Source organism: Thunnus maccoyii, chromosome 17 (assembly GCF_910596095.1).
Source record: "Thunnus maccoyii chromosome 17, fThuMac1.1, whole genome shotgun sequence".
Taxonomy (NCBI): Eukaryota; Metazoa; Chordata; class Actinopteri; order Scombriformes; family Scombridae; genus Thunnus; species Thunnus maccoyii.
Window position 1 is genome coordinate 3707929 of NC_056549.1, and position 17549 is coordinate 3725477.

Below are 17549 nucleotides of genomic sequence, written 5' to 3' on the forward strand. Positions count from 1 at the left end.
ATTCTGATCCTCTCGACAAATCACACTGATGACCCACGTGGTGGCAAAGATAATTAAATGAATAAATAAAAACAAACAGTCTTGCTCAAAACACCAGAGACTGACATATTTCTTGTGTTGGCTGATATTAGTAAAGAAGAACAGAGTTATTGTTTTATGGGCAGTTTGGTGGGTAGAGGACAATAAACCAGACAACTCAGTAATATACATCAATTCAGTAGCAGCTTTAACTACAATAAGAGAAACCAAATCCAAGTCCAGACCTGATATACTGACAGAGATTTATCAAACATTACACAGAATTCACAAAGCAGGGTGTGAGGTGGGTTTTATTAGGGTACCGAGGAAGCAGATTACTAACGCTGCTCATGAGGATAGAGCAGAAACTGCCCTAAAATATGAATCAGAGTACATTTACATCTTAAACAAGTCGGTAGAGAGATGTAACAGAATAGACAACAAAAGAGAAACTCAGTCGTCATATCAGGTTGAGGCTGAGGCACTGTGGGTACAGGAGTGGGCTGCCTCTGATTGGAAAACACCTGGATGGCAAATGTGAGTGTGGAGGCTCAGAGATAGAAAGACATCCTCATCCAGTGCAAGAATTACTCACTTTAAAGGAGGAAACTGTTCAGAGATCTGGGAGCAGCTGGAGAAACAGTTTTTACTCTGTGCACTGCGCAATAACTGTCAAAAGGAAAACCAATAACATAGATTAGAAGGCAGCAATACACCATTGTAGCGTCTAGTCCAGTGGTTCCCATCCTGGGGGTTGGGACCCCCACAAGGGGTTGCTAGATTATTCAAAGCTGGGTCGTGAGATGATTGGACAGGACAGGATACAGGGCAAGTCTAGATAAATGGGTCTTGAGCTGCTTTTTAAAGGTGTCCACAGAGTCCACAGATCTTTAGTCCAATGGGAGAGAGTTCAAAAATGTTTAGGAGCCACATCCTCAAAGTCACAGTCTCCTTTAGCTTAGATGGAGGAACAACCAGCAAACCCCAATCAGAAGACTTTAGAGACGTGCTGGTAACATAGGGCTCTCTAATGTAAACAGGTGTCTGACCGTGCAGAGCTCTATAGGTGATCACAAGAACTTTGAACTAGATTCTGAATCTGATGGGGAGCTGGCGAAGAGTAATCAGAATCAGTGTAGTCAGACAAAACCTTGGACTGTGGGGAATTTTAACAAATATTTTTCACTATTTTCTGACATTTTATGGGTAAAATGATTAACATAATTAAGACAATAATAACTGGTAGACAGTGTAACATGTGAAGAGGGGTCCCAGGTAGACTTTCTGTTATTTTAATGGGGTCACAGGCCAAAAAGGTTGATTTACCTGTTTTTTTTTTACTAACAAAACAGTAACAGTAAACAGTAGCAGTACATACAAATCAGATTTAAATAATATAAATACATATGAAGAATATAAAATGAAAATATTAAAAGACATACATAAAATAAACAAAACAGTAGTACACATATAAACAGAATATTCGGTCAGAGGTTTCAGGGGAAAAAATGTTCCATAATGATTCAATAGCTTATTCGTTTTCTTTTGTTGTTTAATAAACTGATTTAACAGAGAAAAGGTGAATAAAAAACTTTGCATATAGAATAATGAAATTAATCAGATATTCGGGAGTTAAATGTCTGAATCAAAAGAGGAGGGAGCGGCTTTCTATGCGCCTTTAAAAAAAAACTGCCGAACCGGAAGTGACTGCCGTTGACCCAGATCGGCTTCCGTCGGGATGTTGGAAGAATCGTGACTTTGGTGCTTAATATTTTTCTACTCTCTTGGAAGCCAAACCGCGACTGTAACTGTTTTGATACCGTCTTTACTGAAGCACACGGAGTGGGCGGGAGCTGCTTGGTGAGTAACGTTTGATACGCGAAGTAAACGGACAGAAAACAAACCGTTACTGAGCTGTTAAGCTAACGGCTGCTCGGGTGTCAAATGTCCGCGAGACCAGCGGCTGTAAACAAGACAGATCAATATCCCAGCTAGTCACATTATCCTGTTAGAGTATCGATAACCTGCTATTATGAATAATAGAAACTGTGAAAAATACTACATTTTCCTTTAAACCAGCCTCTGCCTCTCTTTGTATTCTAGTTAGCATTTAGCATTAGCTATGTGCTGTGGAGCCGGTGTTTTGGTGTAACGAGCGACCGTGTTAACTGGTGACACGAACTGCTTCTTTCCGGCAGACAAGGCGCGGTTTAGCGCATTGCTGCCTCCCACTGGCGCAGTAACGACATTGCTACATGTGCCCTCTGAGGCCATTGGCTGTATACAAATCATGGATGTATGATAAGAGCTGGATAGAGCGCCGCTGCTCAGCCCAGCAGCCCGTTTTCCTCGGTGGTCACTCGCGGTATTGCAGCAAAAAAATGCCCCCTGCAGCCCATAAAGCATTTTCCCCATAGACCATCATTATAAAAGAGACGTCTGTGAAACTGTTGACAGGACACCTCGAACTGCAAACAAGGTCAATTTTGACTCTTTCTATTATGAATTTCTGATCCTTGGAGGTTTTATATGTGTAAAACTTTCCTTGAGCCGATAAAAGCGAGGGTCATCACAATGTAAAGTCTATGGGCCGAGTGGGAACTCGTGGGCGGGGCCAACAGGAGAAACACTACTGCGAATATTCAGTGGGACGCACAACCCGGAAGCAAACCCGCAAGCTAGAAACTTTTTTGGCGTATGAGCAACTCTTATTGTACTAAATGGACACCGTTTTCGGTCCAGTATCCAGCTCTTACAGAAATATGGACGTCATGTCAGCCCCCCTGAAATGAAGTCAAAACACCTGGATTGCCCCCTGCTGGTTGGCTGCAGTATAGGTCCCGCCCCCTCCATGTTAGCGGATGGGACATGACTAAAACATCAAAGTTCACGTTAAATAAATTGATGAAAAAAGACGGTTTCAGTCATTTTAGGTCGTGCTCATCACTTTGATGTTTGTCCAATTTTCTGATAAGTTTGCTTTTAATTAGTTATTTGATGATATAAAATGGGGGTGTGACATCATGATTGACAGCCGCTCTCAAACCTCAGTCCGGCAGCGGGACGGTTGAGGTGGCGTGTCCCGCGGGCCGTCATCTTGCCTCCGGACTCGGAGATATTTTAAGGGACGTGTTGTCCATATTTATATACAATCAATGTCTGACACCTGCTGTATTTCTTACAATATAGATCTGTGGTTTTGTTTGAGTACTACTTCCATAGCTCTCTCCCCGTCACCCAGCAGTGTTCTAAGGGAAAAAAATTAATTCCCACTTTGCCCAATTCCATGAATAAACAGTCCTTTCCCCGTTGAGAGCGGGCAGCTATCAAGACATGTTGCACAGACTCCAGGACTCCACAGTATTCACAATTGTGCTTCCTCACTAGCACCAATCCACTCTGCAGTGTCTCAGCAGCTTTAGCCTTGTCAGTTTCATCTCATCTTTCCGAGACGTTTTCACTCTACTGCCAGCTTTAACAGATGGTTGGATGTTGTGTAGATTTCTCCCTCTGCTGTCTGCATCCCACTCTCGCTGCCACTGATGATTCAGTCTCTCACTGGTGATGCTGCGGCACTCCATCCTGCCAAATGGCACCTGCACATCTACACTATCTCTGCCTAAACTCACAGATAATGAATCTGTGCACAAGACAACTTTACCCAAACCTCCTTCTTCCACCCACCACAGCGCCCACAATAAAGGGACTAATTCTGCAGAGAATATCCCATCAGGCAACTTTCTGTTCTGACAGATTTTTACATGGGACACATATAAACTGAATCCCACTTTTGTGCTGTCAGGATCACATAATTAGATGCTCTCCTAAAAAGCCTTATCACGGTGCAAAACACAGTGTTAGACAGCGAATGTAAGCGAGGAAAAAGACATCACCTGCAATAGTTTTGCATCGCTGCTCATGGGTGTGAGCAACAGTAGTGTTTCCCGTATAATTGTACAAAAAACTTTTTTTTTTAAATGCCAAAAATAACATCAAATATCCATTCATTTGGAAATCAATAGCGTTTGGGAGCCTCTGTGCAGCATGTGTGCTCTGAAACGTGAGTTAAGCTCTGCGTCGTTGCCAGGGAAACTCTTGGTAGCCTTTAAAGAATAGCTCAGTGTGTAGTGAGCGTGCGGTTGAGGGAGAGAGCGTGTGTGTGTGTGACGGTCAGGCTGCAGCTACCAGAGTAACCTGCCGACCATCTGAGAGCAGACTGAGCAAGCAGAGAGAGGGAGAGTTTCCGGGGAGATGTGAGAGCAGCTGCTCGCTAACAGCTACGTGTGTTTACAGCAGAGAGCAGGAGAGAGGACAGACGTCTCACTCTGCTACTCTGAGCTGCGACTCTGCTGCTGTTACTGCGGATGGTCACAGGGCAGACACTTTGAGTTTATAATGCTAATTATAAACTATTATTAAACTATTATGTATTTTATATTATGTGGACACTGATAAGCGAAAATGAACTAAATAGGTTTTATTTCTGTTTTTGAAAAAAGCAAAACGACAGCGGGGGCGGTGGGCAAGTCATGTGATCATGTGTGTGCCCAACCGTGTATCACTGGTAACACCTTTACACACAGCAACACGTTTTGCTTAGCAACACCCCCGACTGTCGCTGCCGCCGCCCCAAAGCAGTCAACCTAGGGGAAACACTGAACAGGATGTTGACTGCAGTTCACTTAACGGCCACCGGTGTCACTAATGAGGAGGAATTTCTGCTTCTTACAAATGGAACCTTTAACTTGTGACCATCGGTGTGAACTTGCAACCAGATTCAGTGTTTCCTCTCAAGCAAACCATTTAAAAAGATGAATGTCAGAAAAATAAGTGAAGAAATGTGAATGTTTCTTGTTGGCGACGCCGTTTAATTTAAATAATGTAAAACAAAATGACCAGATGAACATATACTGTGTTGAACGTTCAATGTAAGAGAATTTAAGGCTTCTAAGAAGACACCTACATGTTCTGTTCATTTTCAGCAGCTGCCATCACTATGACAACCACAGACGCATTCGGCTTAAAGTCACCAGTTAGCAGGGTCACCGGTTGAACCGAAACACCGGTGGTACCTCTGGTTTTCATGAGCGACTGTCTGGTTTACTTTGGGTTTTTAACGTGTCTATTCCTGTGTCAGATGTGACCCTGGCAGCCGTCCACCATGAGTAACAGCCACCCTCTGCGTCCACTGGCCTCCGTGTCGGAGATCGACCACATCCACCTGCTGTCGGAGCAGCTGGGAGCCCTGGTGCTTGGCGAGGAGTACAGCGATGTCACCTTCATCGTGGAGGGGAAGCGCTTCCCAGCTCACCGGGTCATCCTGGCAGCTCGCTGTCACTACTTCAGGTAACAGTTAAAGGACAAGTTCACAATGTTTCAGATGTGTCTTAACACAACAGTCAGGAGCCCAAATGAACAGCTAAACATGTTTTTCTTGCTGTAATCATTCCTCCTGTTCATACTGACCATTAGAAGATCCCTTCATAATGCACTTACAATGGAAGTGATGGAGGACAAAATCCACAGTCCTCCTTCTGTGCAAAAATATATTTCAAAGTTTAGTGAAGCTAATTTGAAGCTTCAGCGTCCAAATGAGTCAAATCAAGTAGATATCTTTCAATGTTACAGTCTTTTTAGTGCCAAAGTCCCTCTTTTTGTTACTATACAGGGAAACACTGTCTGAGGAAACACAAAGAGGGAATCTGATACTAAAAAGACAGGAGGAATGATTACAGCGAGTAAAACCTCTTTCACTCTTCATATGGACACCTGACTGTTGTTTTAAGACACACTTAAAAACTTACAGTCACTGAAAACTCTTTAACATTTGATTTCTGGCTCCTTTTAGGGCCCTTTTGTATGGCGGGATGAAGGAGTCCCAGCCCCAGGCGGAGGTCTGTCTGGAGGAGACGCGGGCCGAAGCCTTCTCCATGCTGCTAAACTACCTGTATACGGGCCGGGCCAGCCTCAGCTCTGCCCGGGAAGAGGTGCTACTGGACTTCCTGGGTCTGGCTCACCGTTATGGCCTCCAGCCGTTGGAGGACTCCACCTCCGAGTTCCTCCGCACCATCCTGCACACCAACAATGTCTGCCTGGTTTTTGACGTGGCCAGTCTCTACTCTCTGAGCACGCTCAGTGCAGCCTGCTGTGCCTATATGGATAGACACGCGCCTGAAGTGTTGAACTCTGACGGTTTCCTCATGCTCTCCAAGGTAAGAGGCGGCAGGATGACGGAATCGGTGTATGAAGAGTTTTATTTAGTACATTAGGAATATTTATTTTATAGTGATATGAAATGCAGGAAGTCAAGCAAACACTCATGATTGAGAGGCTGTAAGCGCCACATTTAGTATTTTTTGACTTAAACGACGTAATGACTAAAATACGTGTGTGTGTATACAGACTGCTCTGCTGACCGTGGTCAGGCGGGACTCGTTTGCTGCCAGTGAGAAGGAGATCTTTCAGGCCTTGTGCCGCTGGTGCCGGCAGCACGGGGAAGGTGCCGAAACCCAGGAGGTGATGGCGGCGGTGAGGCTGCCGCTCATGACGCTGACGGAGATGCTGAACGTCGTGCGACCGTCCGGCCTTCTGAGCCCAGACGACCTGCTGGACGCCATCAAGATGCGTTCTGAGAGCCGAAACATGGACCTCAACTACCGGGGCATGCTCAGTGAGTGCTCTTCCTCCTTCATCTGTTTATTAACACCAGCACGCATCACATCAAACATCAAAACATGTTATATGGTTTATTTTCTGTGTGTTTAAAATAAATCTACGTACGTGTCTTCTTCTGTGGTTTCAGTCCCGGAGGAGAACATCGCCACCATGAAGTACGGAGCTCAGGTGGTAAAAGGGGAGCTGAAGTCGGCGCTGCTGGACGGAGACACCCAGAACTACGACCTGGACCACGGCTTCTCCAGACATCCCATCGAGGAGGACGGCCGGGCGGGGATCCAGGTCAAACTGGGCCAGTCGTCCATCATCAACCACATCCGTCTCCTGCTGTGGGACAGAGACAGCCGGTAAGACAAACCTGTCTCACCCTGTTTTTAGACATATTTAGTATATTTTATGGATTATTGAACCACATACTAGAGTTAAACAGTACAAAAGTTAATGTTCTGTTGACTTTATATCATGACAAACTGAGTCTGAGGTTGAAATGTCACTCTCGGTTCTTTAAGGTCGTACTCCTACTACATCGAGGTGTCCATGGACGAGCTGGACTGGGTTCGTGTCGTGGATCATTCGAAGTTCCTCTGCCGCTCTTGGCAGAACCTCTACTTCACACCGCGGGTTTGCAGGTAAACCACAGCTACACCGTTTGGCTCAGAGTTCAGTTACACCTGCAGTTAGTAATATTTGCCCTGAGTCACTGTGGAAACTTTGTGGCGTTTTTTTTTTTTTTGAATGTCCACCCTGCTCGAGCAAAGAAACCACGGCTCATAAACGAGAAACACACACACACACACGTACCCCCATCGTCCTGCCAGCCTGGAAAATTTTGGCATCAGGACGAGTCAAAACAAATCTGATCCCATCTCTGTAATTATTGCCGAGCTCGTCTCCGCTCTTCGCCATAACTTGCTTTAACCTGACGTACGTACTAATTTAGGGTGTTTTGAGGTCGTTGCAGCACTTTGTTTGGATTATATTCTCAGTGTTTACAAACCGCACAGCTGTTTGTCTGGATGAAGAATACAGAAAATCATATTTTCTAGCATTTCAGTTCCAGCGTCCTTGTTCTTACCTGTTCAAACAAACCAACATAAAACTGGAGACTCTCCAGATTTGGTATAATGTGCTGCGGCCATGCCTGTCTGAGATAACAGAGTGTAAACATCCAAACGGATGTCAGAAGATATGAGTCAAGCTTTCCCAGAGGAATGTAGTAATGCTGTTTCACCTTTTATACTCATTATACTACAGAGAAAAGCACATTTTCATGTATTTTCACCCTAAAACAAAGAAAATATATATTTGTTGTACACTTATATATGAGTTCTTGGGAGTAAAGGAATCAGTTCAAACAGTAAATTATCTTCATATCATTCATATCTGCTTTAAATATTGGATTATTGTTGTATTGTTTCCCTGTTCACTCATATCTCATGTTGCTCTCGGTGTCTCAGGTACGTTCGCATCGTGGGGACACACAACACGGTAAACAAGGTCTTCCACCTCGTGGCCTTTGAATGCATGTTTACCAACCGCTCGTACACCCTGGAGAACGGACTTCTGGGTAAGTTGCAGAAACAGATTTAAGTTTGTCTCTCATCTTTTAGTCTAACTCGCTGGTGATGTCTGAGAGTGCGTGACCTTGCGCCTCATGTGTGCAGTTCCCGGTGAGAACGTGGCGACCGTGGCGTCGTGCGCCAGTGTCATCGAGGGTGTCAGCCGGAGCAGAAACGCTTTGCTCAACGGCGACACGCGCAACTACGACTGGGACTCCGGCTACACCTGCCATCAGCTGGGCTCCGGGGCCATCGTCATCCAGCTGGCTCAGCCCTACTCCATCGGATCCTTAAGGTAGACCAGGTCTCACCATCATCATCATCATCATCATCATCATCAGCTCCAAGTGTGGTTCATAAACTGATGATTGGCAAACCAGTATTCATGCTTTTCTGTCCAACGTCATACTTGTTGTTCTGTAGTTTAAACATTTAATAGCTGCATATTAACGTGTCCTTTTTAAGAACCTGTTAATATAAGTGGTTATTTTAATCTACAGTGTGAAAAAGCATTAAAACCTCACGTACAGTGATCATAACGAGCGTTCCTCTGGTTGTTCAGGCTGCTGCTGTGGGACTGTGACGAACGCTCCTACAGTTACTACATCGAAGTCTCCACCAATCAGCAGCAGTGGACGAAGGTGGTCGATCGCACCAGGGTGGCCTGTCGGTGAGGCTCCGCACGCTTTTAATCATTGAACACACGTGTTTTTAAGCTGTTAAAGCAGCATGAGGAGAGTCAGAATTATGACGAGTAATTAAAAGATTTAATCTTTTATTTTATACTGACTGTGTTAATAACTAAAGCCTGTGCATAGATCACTGTAGTTACATCAGACAAAGGTTTTTACATCTACATTTTTTCATATTAACTAAAATTGTTTATTTTTACTCAGTTTTAAAATTTTCTGGCTAAATCTTGAACTACAGAGGAACAAATTCTCAGTACACATTTTCTACTGAACGTGCGTCTAACAAAGAGACCTTGAGTCATTTGTTCCTCCTCTGAAGATGATTTTATTAATAGTGAAAACTTAAAAAGTCTTATTTTACTCCAGATGTCGTTGACTTCATTTGGTCTGGAAGGTTTGACAAAAGTTTTCTTTAAAGAACAGAAAATGCTCAAATATATGATATCATCTTATTGTAGATATTAGAGCTGCAACAATTAGTAAATTTGAGTCTTTTTCTTTTTTAAATGTCCAAATTCTCTGATTCCAGCTTCTCAAATGTGAATATTTTCTGTTTCTTTAGTCTCTATGACAGTAAACTGAATATCTTTTTGTTGTGGACAGTTAGTTGGGACAAAACTAGGAACTGGAGGACGTCACCTCAGGTTTTGGGAAACAATGGTCGACATTTTTCACCATTTTCAGCAACTAATCGATGAATTGAAAAGATAATTGACTGATTAATCGATAATGAAAATAATCGTTTGTTGCAGCCCTTGCAGATATAATGGTATTTACAAATGTGTCAGTTGTAAGAAAGTGCAGTACATAAATGTATAATTGTCCACCAGTAAAACCAGTGTGACAGGCACACATGAAATTCAGTTTTTCATGTTGTTGTTTTTATATTTTTACCACCTTGTCTTTCAGATCGTGGCAGACGTTGAAGTTTGATAAGCAGCCAGCCTCCTTCATACGGATCGTGGGGACTCATAACACTGCTAATGAGGTGAAGACACTGTTTACTGAGGATGTTTGTCTTCTTCTGCTTCTTCAAAACTGTGGAAAAAAACCATCAAATCAATTTGTAACTAAATCCATGTCTGTGGCTCTTTGTTCTAGAAGACAGTAGAATCTCTTAGAAACAGGGTTTTGTGTCGTCAGTGTTTGACTTGACTCTGATGTCTCTGCAGGTGTTCCACTGTGTTCACTTCGAGTGTCCGGCCCAGCTGGACACGGAGGTTAACGAAGGCACCCCGGGCCTCGACTCCTCCGATTCCGGGGCCGCCACCCAGCAGCCGCGACCTCAGCGACCTTCGCGCACACACAGCCTGCTGCCCTCCCAGTCCTCTCCCCCCTCATCCTCTTCCTCATAGTCACATCATTAAGAACCCCTCGCCGCCCCCCCCCCCCCCCCCCCCCCCCCCCCCCTCGCCCCCCCTTGTCGGAAGGTGTAGAGAGGAAGGGAGACCTCAGAATGCCATTTTGCACAGCCTTCATTATTCAGACTGCACTGCTTCAACGCTGCTAAAGGCGATCGTCTCATTGTCATAAACCATGATCCTTCTGTCATAAGTGCAACATTAGAGACTGGTATATCTGTAACAGCAGCATTTAAGACTCCAGTCTTCCCAGTTTTGAGACTGAAAGTTAGGTATTACATCCACTGGCTCATACATTTCTTTTTTTTTTTTTTTTTTTTTTTTTTCTTGTGAAGGTACTTTTTAGCTACTAAGACTCAAGTTTTATCCCTTCAAAACCCCGAGTCATCAAGGTGGAATCTTTACTTCTCCAAAGATGAGGCACACACACTGAAATGTGGTTATACTGGACCACCAAAGAGCAGTAAGACCAGCAGGGTGGTGGTGGTGGTGGTAGTGGTGGGGGGGGGGGGATTCCTATCTGAATTTTACCAGTTAATATTTCCAAAAAAAAAGCTGGATTTTATCCTTAAACAAGCTATTTTTTTAAGAAACTGTCTTAAAATGACTCTACTCACTTTTCATACCATCGAGCTAGCAGAGTAGCAGTCAAGTATTTTTCAAAGTTTGGAATTCAATTTCTTCAAAGGTTCTTGCCAAAGCTGTGGAGCTAATGCATTCTGTGACATTTGTATGCAAATAGCACTTAATCCAATTATGCATTTGCATATTGAATAATAGCTGTTGAGTATTTGTCGACAGGCTTTCACACCTGAAACCAAAACCTGTAAAACCTGTGGTCCTCATCTGGTGTGACTTTTTTTTTTTTTTTTTTTTGATAGTTAAAATTCATACCTCAAGAAAAAAAACTTTGCTAAAAACTAAACTTAGATTGAATTAATTTAGTATTTTAAGCACTTGAATAGCTTAGCACAGATGAATGATGGGGGTGGGGGGGGGTCAATTAGGCTGACAGACTCGGACCAAATCATGTATGCACTCAGGCTGCGAGAAGAAAGTTTCTAGTACACGAGCAGCTGCTATCGGCACTTTATTTTACTCAAGTATACAGAAATAAAGGTTGCAGCTTGGGTCTTCTGACTGAAGTACAGTACTGGAGTGCTGGATGTGGTTTTCTTTGTATGTTAAATTAATTTAAACAGTTCCTCTCTCTCGGATCTGTCAGGTTTGAGCTGTCTTTTGTGTGTTTTTTTTTTTTTTTTTGGAGGTTTGTTTTTAAGTTAAGCTATCAGTGCTGTGGTTCCTGTTTTTGATTCCTTTGTGTCCTGATGTTGCACTTTGTCTTTAAAAAAAAAACAAAAAAACTTTTTTTTTTTTTTTTTTTTGGAAACCTTTTCTTCGATGTTGAATAACCTGAAATACCTAATGACCCTGAGTGACCCACTGATGTTTCTACAAGCCTTCGTTAGTCATCCTCATCTACATTTTTAGAAGATTACCTGTTAGTTGGATGAAGTCTTCCGTAATAACTAACCAGAGAACTGAAATAGGGCTTTGTTCAGGTTACATAGTAATGTAGAGAACACACTCCCATCTAACTTTGTGTATGTGTATAGTTTTTCTTAATATATATATTAGTTTTGACCATTGTTGTGTGATTTGCATTTCACTGCCTCTTGTTCAATACATTGCCTGTCAAAAATGTGATTATGAAAACAACTGATATTGTTTATTAATGTTCATTGCTGTGAGGGGTCACACCCGTGTGCTTGACTGTATCGCTGCTGTTCAAAAACACACAGTGGAGATCTTTGATACAAGCAATACAGTGATCTCATCTTCTGTAACCGCTTGAGAGCTTCTGTTTCATTCATAACGGTGGTGATTGATCAGTCGACACGTCTTCATCTGGCTCCGTTGATGGGCGGGATCGGCCGGAGAGGAGCCGTTTAGTTGTCATGAAAACACTTTAAAAAGAACTTTTTAATCTGGAGTCTCTCAGATAACGTTGATCGCAGGGAATGATCCTTGTCTGCGTTGCCTAAATAACTGCATAGATTATCTCCGCCTGTACAAACAGAGACTAAGAGGTTTCAGTCACAACAGCGGGACAAACTGAATTTTTTTGGGCAGAGATGTTATCGAGGGAAAATCCACCTATTTGAGCGGCAGAGTTTACATGTCTGACTGCCGTGACGGGAGACTTTTAAAGTGCATCAACAGATCAAGTTTTGTTTACCTTGGTGGGTTTTTTCTTAAATCGCAGATCAAAAGCATAATTCTACTGAGGATTTTACCCGTCTTTAGTGGCTGGAGTACCCAGCAGGCAAAACGTGCAGGTTTACCATTAAGATGATTAATTGCAAATTTATTGAATATTCAATTAGCAGAAAATTAATCTGCAACTAATTAGATTTTGAATTTTAAATCATTCAAACAGAGCCAAATATCTGCTGGTTTCAGCTGCTCAAATGTGAGAATTTGATGCCTTTCTTTGTCATAAATGACAGTAAATTGAATAACATGTGAAGACGCCACCTTGGACTGTGTAAAATTATGAAGAGCATTTTTTTTTTACTCTCTTCCCGCTGACTGTACACTACCAAATGACAAAGTTGGCAACTAGCTGGCGGAGCAGCCAAAGAGCCAGATATTTCCCTCAGGAGCTGATGGATCAGAGCTGCAGGGAGATTAAATTTGGACTTTCATTTATCAGGTCACCTTAAACATAACGCCAGCTAAATGATAGTGTTGCTCTGCGTCTTTGTTTCGCCTCCCCAAAGTGGCCAAAAAACAAATGAATGCAGGTTTTATCAAACTAAAACTACAACAAGAGAGTTAATCTGTCACTGCCTGCTGTCATATAACTGATCAAGAGATGCAGTTGAACAGCTTTGTTGTGATTGACAGCACTTAAAGAGACTCACTTTCACAAACTGCAAAAACAGTGATGTTAAAAATGTCAGTTTCTCATTTGATAATAATGAAAATGTTGTAATGGACCCAGTGGAGGAAAGTAACTAAGTACATGTACTTAAGTACAATATTGATGTACTTTACTTACCACTCCACTACATTTCAGAGGGAAATATTGTTCTTTCTACTCCACTACATTTATTTGACAGCTTTAGTTACTTTTCAGATGAAGATTTGACACAATGGATAATATAACAAGCTTTTAAAATACAACACATTGTTAAAGATGAAACCAGTGGTTTCCAACCTTTTTTTGTCTTTTGACGTCTTACAAAAAGCAGTGTGTAGTCGGGGTCACATTTCACATGTCTATGAGTTGTTAACAGCTCCACCAAATAGTGATTTTTCCCTCTAAACTTCTCACATGCTTTCATTTCAATAAATGTTCAAATGATCCAATATTTCAGCAAAAATCAAAGATTAGAGAAAAAGTCCAAAAACTGAAAACAGATTTGTGTATCAGAACTTTGTTTTTTCTTCTTTCCTCTCCCATTAATCATCTCACGACCCCTCAGATTTATCTGCTGACCCTTTGGAGGGGCCCGACCCCTAGGTTGGGAACCACTGGACTAAACTAGCTAACTGTATATAAAGTAGTGTAAACTAGCTCCACCTCCAGCAGCTACAACAGTAACATGCTGCTCTAACACTGATACTTCACTATTAATAATCTAATGATGTCATATATAATAATATATCAGTCAGAGGGACCAAACCACTACTTTTACTGCAACACTTTAACTACATCAAGCTCATAATACTTATGTACTTTTACTGCAGTACTTTAACTACATCAAGCTCATAATACTTATGTACTTTTAGTGTAGTAGGAATTTTCATGCAGGACTTTTACTTACAATGGAGTATTTTTACATTTCAGTATTGGTACTTTTACTTAAGTGAAGGATCTGAGTACTTCCTCCTCCACTGAATGGATCTCAGGTTGATTTGATTTTCTTTGATTAATTACAAATGTCTTACAGTGTGAAAGATTTCGCATTGATCAGGTTAAACAGATTACACTACATTATAACTGAATATAGCAACTCTTGATTCTAACTTTGCAATTTATTGGGGTTTTTCAGTGTTTAACATTGCATTACATCTCAGATTGTGTCTGTTTTGGCTTCGTTTCGTTGGGCAATATTGACATTCCTGGTTTGATGGACGCGTTTCTGGTGTTACACCGTATTTGGTAACCCATGAGATTTTGTGACCTACAGTGTTAAAAGAAGCACTCAGATCCTTTACTTGAGTAAAAGCACCAATACCACAGTGTAAAAAGACTTCATTACAAGTAAAAATCCTGCATGTAAAATCCTACTTAAAATACTACGGTAAAAGTACTAATTTTATAGAAAATCGGGCTTTTCCGCCAAATTAGTACCTTTACTTTAGTACTTTAAGTAAATTTAGCTGGTAATGTTATATACTTTTACTTAAGTATGATTTTAAATGCAGTGTGTTTACTTGTAATAAAGTATTTTTACATATTTGTACTTGAGTAAAGGATCTGAGTACTTCTTCCAACACTGCAGGTCACAAAATCTCATGGGTAACCAAATACGGTGTAACACCGGCCCAGCATACCTCACAGCAGCGACGTGTGAATGGGGGTGGTCCTGAACTGTAAAGAGGGGAAGTCCTTCCTCTGTCTATTTATTTTTTCTTTTCTCGTACCCACCCACGTATTTAACGTCGACATAATTGTGTTTTATCCGTATCGGTTGACAGCTGTCGGTTTTTCTACGGTTTTTAGTGTCGAGTAAAACCCCCGGACGCCCCTCTGTTTTCTTGTGTCGGTCGTAACGTCCAAACGTCCAGCAGCTGATTGCTAACGTCCCCGTTCAAACGGTTTTCCTTCACTTCAAGCAAAAGATTTTTCTTTGTGGCCGAAAAGGGCCTAGCTCGCCACCTTTTTTCACCGATTTATGGACTTTAAAGCAAAGAGGACATTTTTATTTTTTGTCTAACTTGACCGTTGGATCGGTTTTTTTTCCCCTTCATTGAGCGACCAGGCCGCGGACTCATCCCCGGCCTCGCGTTTCCATATCTGGGGGTTTTTGTGTTGGAAGTCATGGGAGACACTAGTGAACGAAGCAAACCTCCGAGCCTACCTCCCCGGTGTCCCTGTGGATTTTGGGGGTAAGAGTTAAACCTAATATAAACTATATTAAACCCGCTGTGGTTTAACTGAAAGGATGAAATATGCTCAACGGGTTCAACTAGTCCAAACCCATTGTTGTTGTTCTGTTGTATGTTACAGGCCGAGGGTGGGGGGTTGGGAAGTTGGCTAATAAATAACCCTTCTAGCTTGAAAACTAGCCACATTTCCACTGTTTAACAAGTTTATAAAGCCACTTTAGTCGTCTTAAGGGCCGGCTGTGTTTTTCAGCCGTGCTATATCGTGTTTTAACGCAATTTGTGAACCCAGGAGATGACGTACCGAGAGAGAAAATGATTTACTGCCAGCAGGCTCCTTTTAAACCTGCCCTGTTTTCTTTGAAGCAGCCATAAAAACACATTACTTCTGTTAAACCCTCACACTGAGCTCTGCTGATAAAATCTGTGGTTTTATTTCTTGAGTTATTTTACACACTTGTCTTGTCAAGTGGTGGATGTGTGTTGCATACCGGATGTGATTCACTGATGTCTCCTGTGTTACCCCATAGGAAAAATGACTACATATAACCCTTTAAAAACGATTTAACAACGACACTGAACAAACACGACTGACTGCTCCTCCCTTGTTAAGTCACGCAATAGCAGAAAAACCACACATAAGATTATTACTGTCATCCAATTAACCATACACACACCAGAAGCCCTGTGGGACTATTAACAAATGAGTGATTTTCAGGCTGGCAACACACAACCATGATGTCAAATACAACCAGGACGGTAATAGCCTCCATGTTTTGAGGTATTATCAATGCAGAACATTGTCATATGACTTGTCATTTGATTACCAGGCTCCTCGCTTCACCCCCCCCCCTCCCCCCCCCCCCCCCCTTTTCAGCCCACAGCCCCCAATTGCCTTCATTTTGTGGTAAGCAAACTGGAACCAGTAACCCACCTGTCAATGTCAGGTGACACAAATGGCAGCATAGTGTGTTTACAGCCCTGCCTCGGCTCAGATTAACACCTGGCCTGAGGCTGCTGGCTGTCCTGTCCCACTTCACACATGTCACAGAGACTCCAGGCCTCTTAAAAAGATCTTGAATGAGGTTACGTTTGTCTTTTTGAAGGATTGAATTCAGTATTGGAGCTCGTTCAAAAGCCTGGATTGCAGACTCTCTCCCAGTATTAATGACATGCTTCTCCCCACAGTGAATACGTGTTATTTGTGCTTCGTTCAAGGTACAGATAGACTGATACAGAGCTGTGGTGGTTCTTTGTAGCAGTCCAGGTTAAGATTTTACCTTTTTTATGTGATAATTAATCAATTTTCACAACCCCTTTAACACTTAAAGGTGCAAAAGCCTCAAATAATATTAAAAGTAGGTGTTCCCAACCATGTGCTGAATGTATGCAGTGTTTAATTCCATCCAAAAACCTGATGATATCATCGACTACTTCCTCTTCTTTCAGTGAAGCTGTGCTAATCTGTGAAATCACCTGAGAACGTTTGGTGCTCTGAAGCAGAGCATTCCTATACAGATATTTATTTGGGAGCATTTAAAGGAGACATATTCTGCACATTTCCAGGTTTATATTTTTGACCTGGGGCGCTACTGGAATATCTTTGCATGATTTCCAGTTAAAAACTCCTTCTTTATCTTCTACTGGTCCTTTATGCAGCCCCTCAGTTCAGCCTCTGTCTGAAACAGGCCGTTTTAGCTCCTGTCTCTTTAAGACCCCGCCTCCTGATGAGCCCACTCTGTTCTGATTGGTCAACTTCTGAAAGCTTTGTCGTCAACAAACCAAGAAACAAACTATAGTAGCAGGCTTTCACTACTTTTTCCTCAAATACATCCATACATGTTTTAGCCAAAATCTGATCTGTAATATGCGAGTAAACAATGCAAATAACACACGGAACAACCTTAGCAACAACCTTAGCAACCAACGAGCCGACAACAGCTCGTCAGCAAGGTAGTAAACGGTTGCAAATGAAGCGTTCAGAGCGAGTGACTTTCAGGGAGCATTTCTACATATGTTAACCTGACATTTTGGAACGTTGACCATGTTTAACAACGTTACAGTATATAAATAACAAAAAACAGAAATATGTCCCCTTTGTAAAAACATCTAGCTAATAAATACAT

At 42.2% G+C, this 17549-nt stretch overlaps 2 protein-coding genes across 3 annotated transcripts in view; both read left to right on the forward strand.

Annotated features, from left to right (window-relative positions):
* Positions 1-1708: 1708 nt before the first annotated feature.
* btbd9 (BTB (POZ) domain containing 9) lies at positions 1709-12152 on the forward strand. Of its 2 annotated transcripts, none has more exons than XM_042390135.1 (12): positions 1709-1878; positions 5156-5364; positions 5867-6230; positions 6421-6688; positions 6821-7040; positions 7203-7322; positions 8151-8260; positions 8358-8547; positions 8815-8922; positions 9854-9932; positions 10117-10330; positions 10365-12152. In XM_042390135.1, the coding sequence occupies exons 2-11, from the start codon at positions 5180-5182 to the stop codon at positions 10297-10299; spliced, it is 1827 nt and encodes a 608-aa protein (XP_042246069.1). In that variant the 5' UTR covers positions 1709-1878; positions 5156-5179; the 3' UTR covers positions 10300-10330; positions 10365-12152. The 2 variants fall into 2 exon arrangements, with proteins under 2 accessions (XP_042246069.1, XP_042246070.1); XM_042390136.1 differs by having other exon boundaries at positions 10117-10324; positions 10359-12152.
* A 2725-nt stretch (positions 12153-14877) lies between these two features.
* The window catches only part of zfand3 (zinc finger, AN1-type domain 3), a 12295-nt gene continuing 9623 nt past the window's right edge, over positions 14878-17549 (forward strand). The window contains exon 1 of the mRNA XM_042390195.1: positions 14878-15426. Coding sequence (XP_042246129.1) covers positions 15359-15426 — 68 coding nt within the window. The 5' untranslated portion in view covers positions 14878-15358. The remainder of the gene's footprint in view (positions 15427-17549) is intronic.

Coding starts and splice junctions, on each gene's coding strand:
- btbd9 (XM_042390135.1), top strand. CDS start 5,180: ATGAGTAACAGCCACCCTCTGCGTCCACTGGCCTCCGTGTCGGAGATC. Junction 5,365..5,866: donor GCTCGCTGTCACTACTTCAG/GTAACAGTTAAA, acceptor GGCTCCTTTTAG/GGCCCTTTTGTATGGCGGGA. Junction 7,041..7,202: donor CTGTGGGACAGAGACAGCCG/GTAAGACAAACC, acceptor CGGTTCTTTAAG/GTCGTACTCCTACTACATCG.